The sequence below is a fragment of the Hakea prostrata genome, chromosome 1 (assembly GCF_041222555.1).
Source record: "Hakea prostrata isolate BN-2017 chromosome 1, UWA_Hpros_2, whole genome shotgun sequence".
NCBI lineage: Eukaryota > Viridiplantae > Streptophyta > Magnoliopsida > Proteales > Proteaceae > Hakea > Hakea prostrata.
This window is the reverse complement of record NC_142600.1, coordinates 57,153,183-57,160,249: the sequence shown is the minus strand read 5'-3', so window position 1 is coordinate 57,160,249 and position 7,067 is coordinate 57,153,183. Positions and strand designations below refer to the sequence as shown.

General features: G+C 38.8%; 1 protein-coding gene across 1 annotated transcript; it reads left to right on the top strand.

Annotated features, from left to right (window-relative positions):
• Nucleotides 1–480: 480 nt before the first annotated feature.
• Nucleotides 481–3,942, top strand: LOC149029173 (uncharacterized). Its single transcript, XM_089142446.1, has 3 exons — nucleotides 481–645; nucleotides 687–2,217; nucleotides 2,765–3,942. The coding sequence occupies exons 1-3, from the start codon at nucleotides 481–483 to the stop codon at nucleotides 3,940–3,942; spliced, it is 2,874 nt and encodes a 957-aa protein (XP_088998572.1).
• Nucleotides 3,943–7,067: the final 3,125 nt, after the last annotated feature.

The following is a 7,067-nucleotide window of genomic DNA, read 5'->3' as shown; positions in this document are numbered from 1 at the left end:
ATAAAATAAAAATTATGTTGGAATTAAAAAGCAACAGAAAGTGGATCGTGAGTTAGTTTTTAATTAGAATTTAACATTTTATTCCTTAAAATTAAAACTATTGGTTTAATGATAACCATTATTAGATTATGATTAAGAATGACATTTGTACCTATAAAGTGATAAAAATTAGGAAAATATGTAGGAATTTTTAAAATTTCAAAAAATATGGGGATAAACACTCAATTTATCATAAATTAATTAATTAATTAATTAGTTAAAACAATCAATAATTATGATTAGAAATAATAATATTAATTACAAAAATTTAAACATCCAACTAATAAAACTTAAAATTAAAATTGCTATTAATAGAAATGGAAGGGTAAGTAAGAAAGGAAGAAGAGTGGTTGTAGTGATTGGGAAAAGCCGGATCGAGTCTCTCTGATGCTCCGCGAGGGTTTTGTCGCTGAAAGGTTTCAGCGGAACCCGATGATAGAGATGGAAAGATTGGCTGCGGGAGATGCGATTGCTGAAACAAATTTGAATGGAGCATCGAAAGAGGAAATTGACCGGATGCAACGAAGCAATAAGAAAGTTAAGCGAGGTCGTGGAGCAGATGTAAATATTCCACCGGTGGAGTTGCAACGATCTTATGCAGAGATGGTAACTAGAAATTATCCTAGCCCTAGCCAAGAAGAGGGTAGGAGACTGAGGAGATCAACGGTTTCAACGATGATGGATTTTTGAACCAACCCGATTCTGAATGGGACACGGACGATGAGAATGAGGATGATGGTGAGAAGGAAGATGATGCTTTCTGCCCTAGTATTACCTTGTCCAAAAAAGAAAAAGAAAGATTGCGGAAACCATGGCAGCAGAACTTGATTGTTAAACTGGTAGGAAAAACGGTGGGTTTTAAGTTTTTGTCCGGTAGATTATCAGCCCTATGGAAACCTATAGGAGTGTTGGACCTTATTGACATTGGCAATGATTATTATATTGCAAAATTCGCTTTCAAAGAAGATTCTCAGAGAGCCCTAGTTGATGGTCCTTGGGTAATTGCTGATCACTATCTATCAGTGAGGAGATGGCAACCGGGTTTCAACCCTGAGGAAGAAGTGCTGCAGAAATCGGCGGTATGGGTGCGTTTCCCTGGCGTATCCATAGAGTATTTCGATACTCGATTCTTGATTAGACTGGGTAACCGAGTAGGAAAGGTAATTAAAATCGATTCAACAACAGCCCAAGTTGTCCGCGGTAAGTATGCGCGGGTCTGTGTCGAGATTGATTTATCCAAACCCTTGCTGTCCAAGTTTAGACTCAAAGGCCGTGTTCACCAAATTCTCTACGAGTCAATGAATTTGTTGTGCTATGATTGTGGAAGATATGGCCATCATAAAGAACAATGTTCTAGTTTCTATGCCGGAGAGGAAGATGTACCAGCGCCTAAACCCAAAGAGGTTGCACAAAAGACGTTTGAAACCACTAAAAATTCTGAGGCAAAGAGGGCACCAACAGATACATATGGTCCATGGTTACATGTGCAGAAAACAAAATTCAGAAAAGACAATCGTCGGAACCCGTCTGATAATGCCGGAGAGAAAAATGGCGGACGGGAAAGAGGAGGCCAGAGTGGTACGGAATACAGAAATAAAGTTAATGGAGTGGGATCAGGTTCTAGATTTGCAGCACTTGCAATGGTTTCCCAAGAAGATCAGGAAGTAGTACCCAACATGGAAACTAGCACGACTCGTGTTGCGGCCACGTGGCAGCGTATCACACATCAAAGAGAGGGTAGACACGTGATGGCTCCTCGAAATCATAATCAAAGAGGTGTGTTAGAGACTAGACAGGATATTGAAGAGAATTCAAAAAGTACAAGGCTGCCGTCAAGTGGCCAACATGTGATTAACTACTCTTTACCAGTGGAGTTACAGAAGGCAAGTAATATGATAACAAATTTGACTAAAGAAGTTGTAAATGAGAAGGAACTTCAGAGGCAGGACCAAATAGGAGAAAAAGAGGATGTGGAGAATTTTGATCCTAATCTAATGGGTGGGAGAAGTGGAAATTGCTTTGAAAAAAGTAACCACTCATTTTGCTCTCTTGCTCTCTTACCTGAACAAGGTAAACCTCCTGATGAAGTTGACGATATGGATGAAATTGTGGTCGAAACACCGATGCTCAATGAAGGACAAGACCAATCCCTTGGGAATGATGTGGTGATGAATGACGGTAACCAAAACCCATATCAAGTTTCTTTATGAAGGTTTTTGCATGGAATTCAAGGGGAGCGGGCAATAAAGCATTTGCCACCACTCTTAAGCATTATAGACAAAAGCATAATCCTGATTGTTTTATTATTATGGAACCTCGAATAAGTGGAGAGAAGGCGGAGCGTGTCATAACTAAAATTAAGGGTGTGCGTCACTTTAAAAGCGATGCAATTGGGCTATCAGGAGGCATTTGGTTCATTTTATTCAATACAAGTCATCAGGTATCTCTTATTCATACACATACCCAATTTCTTTTTATTGAAATTTTGGATACTGTCAATAATAATAGGTGGGGTCTTGTGGCTATGTATGCCAGCCCCATTGAATCCAATCGAAATGAAGGGTGGGAGGATTTGGCTACTATATTGAATTTATATCATTACCCATATTTAGTAGTGGGAGACCTAAATGATGTACTTGATCAATCTGAAGTAAGAGGTGGAAGTCCGGTGTCGATCAGAAAATGTACAAAGTTAGAGGAAATTTAAATCTATGCAATATTATAGACTTGGGATTTGTGGGTCCAAAATTTACTTGGAGAGGACCCAAGTGGAACGGTTATCAAAGAATCTATCGAAGGCTGGACCGTGCACTCTGTTCAGGTGGGTGGCGTATCTTGTGGCCAGATGCTATAGTTAGAGTGCTGCCCATAATCAAATCCGATCATCACCCTTTACTAGTTGAGACAGACTCAGTTAGAAGTCCCTACAAAAAGAGACCGTTCAGATTAGAAGCCATGTGGTTCACCCATGCAGATTTTGTTGATACTGTGCGACAGAGCTGGAAAACAAACCATCCTTTGCCAAATGTCTTACATCATTTGCAAGAAAAATTGTCTACTTGGAACAAACAAACTTTCGGGAAAATTGAAGCTGCGAAAAGAAGTTTGTATGCTCGTCTAGGGGGAATCCAAAGAAAACTTGCAGTAGGACCCTATAACCCTTATTTAGGGAGATTAGAAGAGGATCTTATAGTTGAACTTGAAAAAGTCTTGCAGAGAGAGGAAATTCTATGGGCCCAAAAATCGAGGAAAAATCGGACTTTACAAGGTGATAGGAATACGAGGTATTTTCACATATCTACCCTAAACAGAAGGAAGAGAAATAAAATTGAAGGCCTCAAGGGAGAAGATAATCAATGGGTTTTTGAGGATGCAGATCTGAAAAATCATGTTGTCAATTATTTCACAAGACTCTTTACTGATGATAATATTGATCCAGATCCTTTCCAAACAGATCATAGTTTCCCAGTTTTAGACCATGATTGGTTATCTATTCTTGGTAATGAGCTTACTGACGAGGAGATTTATCGTGCTACTCATCAAATTGGTCCATGGAAGGCTCTAGGACCAGATGGATTTCAAGCTGCTTTCTATCAGAAAACTTGGAGTATTACAGGTAAAGATGTTTGCAGGAATGCGGCCAGAGCCTTTAATGGAGAGTTAGAGACTAAGATCAATGAGACTTTGTTAGTATTGATTCCCAAAATAGACAAACTTGAGAAGATTACACAATTCCGGCCTATATCTCTCTGTAATGTCAGCCTCAAAATTCTGACTAAGTTGATAACTAACAGATTGAAGAGTTTATGCCTAGCCTTGTTGCACCCAATCAAATCAGTTTTGTTCCTGGAAGGAATATTCAGGATAAAATCATTGTTGCACAAGAACTTTTTCACTGCATGAAGCGAAAAGGAGGAAAAATCCATCAGATGGCTATTAAAATCGACTTGGAAAAGGCATATGATCGAATCCGGTGAGAATTTATTGTTGATTCACTCTTGAAAGCAGGAGTACCATCCAAACTGGTTGATGTGATTATGATGTGTGTTACAAGTCCTACCTTTAGAATTCTTTGGAATGGGGAAGGTACAAAAGAATTTAAGCCTTCCAGAGGAATTCGCCAGGGGGACCCTTTGTCACCCTATTTATTTGTCCTTTGCATGGAGAGATTGACCCACTGTATCCAAGATGCATTGGTTGTAGGGAAGTGGATCCCTGGTCATATTCGTAAAGGGGGGATGGGAATCTCACATCTTATGTTTGCTGATGATGTAGTTCTTTTTGCAGAAGCTTCCCTAGAGCAAATTACCATTGTGAATGAATGCTTAGATAAATTTTGCAATGCATCGGGAAGCAAAGTGAGCACAGAGAAAACCCGTATTTTCTTCTCCAAAAATGTAGAGAGCCAGAGAGCAAAGGAGATTGCACAAAGAAGCGGCTTTACCATGACAGATGATTTGGGCAGATATCTAGGGGTACCTATTCACTATAAAAGAGACAAGAAAGGTAGTTATCAATACATTATTAACAAGGTATCAGATCGGCTCTCCAGTTGGAAAGCTTCTTCGCTTTCCCTAGCGGGACGAATTGTCCTGGCAAAATCAGTTGTAATGATTATACCTTACTACTCGATGCAGACAACTTTGATTCCAAAAGGGGTCCTTGGTGAAGTTGAAAAACTAACTCGAGCCTTTATATGGGGCGAGTCAAATTAGAAAAAAAGGGCACATCTTGTGAGCTGGAATGAGATTTGTAGACCGAAGGTGGAAGGCGGTTTAGGCTTTAGGAAGCTTCAGGTGATGAATTAAGCCTTTATCATGAAACTCGCTTGGGGGGTTAAAAAGCAAAACTCACTTTGGTCAGCAGTTCTTCAAGATAAATATGGATCAAAAAGGCGTAAACATCCCTTTAAAGCAACCTCTCCTGATTCTCCATTGTGGCGAGCTATCTGCAAAGTTGAAAATAGAATGAAAGAGCTTTGCAAAATAAAAATTGGAGATGGAAGGAACACTTATTTCTGGAGGGACAACTGGTTAGATATAGAAGGTAATTTGGAAGACCATGTGATTTCTCCAGTTTCCCGATCGATGGCGGTGGGAAGTCGTTAACCAATACTTGGAAAGTAATGGCATGGAATGGACAACAAAAATTGAGGGATACCTCCCTACAAAAATCTGCACCAAATTGAAGGATTTCCCACTTCCCTCTAGTAACAATGGATCTGATGTGATGTCTTGGATCCCATCCACTGAAGGTATTTTTTCGATACACTCTGCATATGAGACATTGATAAAGAACGAACCAGCTGTAGATATGGGAATATTCGATGAAAATTTTTGGAATACTTCTTGGAAACATCATCTTCCAAACCGATTTTGCAGTTTCTTTTGGCTAGTTGTAAAGAATAGGTTGATGACTAATGCTAGAAAGCGCCACTTGCATCTTCAAGATAATGATAAATGCAATCTTTGCATGACAGAGGTGGAAGATGTATTACATGTATTTAGGGATCGTTGCTTTGCAAGAAGCATTTGGAAACGTATGGTTAAACCACGAAATCAAATATGGTTTTTTAGGTGTGAAAAGCAGGAATGGATCTATGCCAATATCTGTGGGTTTGCTGCCAAATGGAGCAACGATTGGCCTGAGCGATTTGTGTGTACCCTACAATTTCTTTGGGGATGGCGAAATCGAGATATCCATGAGGTAGATTTTTCCAGACCAGGGAATGGTATGCTCATTATCGAAAATTTTTATTGAGCCAATAAGGAAGCTTGGACAACATGCCGAAGCCCTATTCTTGATCCAAGTACAGAATTGGAAGTTTTAGGGTGGAGATGCCCTAGAAGAGGATGGTTTAAGTGCAACACAGATGCTGCTGTGAAAGTGAAGGAATGCTACGCTCAATTAGCTCGGGGTGATTCGGGATCAAGAAGGCTCTGTTCGAGAGGAGGATTTGCTATCAAGATTCCTCTATGCCATGTAATAGAGGCGAAACTGCGCGCAATCAAAGAAGGGGTAAAGGTAGCGTTGGATATGGGAGCATGGCCACTCCAAATAGAATCAGACTCGCTGAAGGCCATAAGGTTACTAGAACCAGAAGTTAACGAGCAAGGATCGATGGGAAGATTAGTTGCTGAAATTCGAAGCCTATATGCTTCTCGAGGCCATGTTAGATTTAGTCATGTGAGGCGTCAAAATAACAAGGTTGCTGATTGGTTGTCTAAGAGGCGGCTAATTGGAAGAGATGATCTGGTCTTTTTCAATGATCCCCCGCAGGAAATGACATACATCCTTAGAGATGATTGTCTCAAGAGTTGTGCTCTAGTTTGATTTGTTTTGTTTTTTGGGTCTTTTGACCCCGTTTTGTAACAAAAAAAAAAAATAGAAATGGAAACTTTATATGAGAAAGTTTAGGAATTCAAATAAACTTCATTGCAGAAAATGGAGGACAAACAACATGAACCCTGTGAATGAACAAAAAAAATATACAATCTTTTGCCAATGCAGGGTTGGTTGAGTGGTAGAAATCCATATTTCTTAGTGGAGAGGTATTGAGTTCGACCCATTAACTATTTAAAATCTCAATAAGAGCATTAGAGCATACAAAATATAATTACAAATTTAAACATTTTTCAATGCATAAAAAATATTTTGGTTAGTTACTGTGATGAATTAACTATTTAAAATCTCAATAAAAAGCATTAACTATTTCATCATAGGATCACACTCTTATTGAAATAAAAAAATTGAAAGAAAAAAAAAAAGATCAATTAACTATTTAAAATCTCAATAAGAGCATTAACTATTTCATCATAGGATCACGCTCTTATTGAAATAAAAAAATTGAAAGAAAAAAAAAAAAAAAGATCGTGAATTTGTGCCCCTGAACCTATTATTGAAGTTGTCTTTATAACTAATCCCCAAAGGCCAACCAACCGTATTTCTTTCACATAGATTTGTCTCTTCACCATTCTCCAACATACATGCATTCATTGGTCAATGAGTATTTGCCATAGTCATATTTA

Coding starts and splice junctions, on each gene's coding strand:
- LOC149029173 (XM_089142446.1), top strand. CDS start 481: ATGGAAAGATTGGCTGCGGGAGATGCGATTGCTGAAACAAATTTGAAT. Junction 646..686: donor AACGATCTTATGCAGAGATG/GTAACTAGAAAT, acceptor AGAAGAGGGTAG/GAGACTGAGGAGATCAACGG. Junction 2,218..2,764: donor TGATGTGGTGATGAATGACG/GTAACCAAAACC, acceptor GCAATATTATAG/ACTTGGGATTTGTGGGTCCA.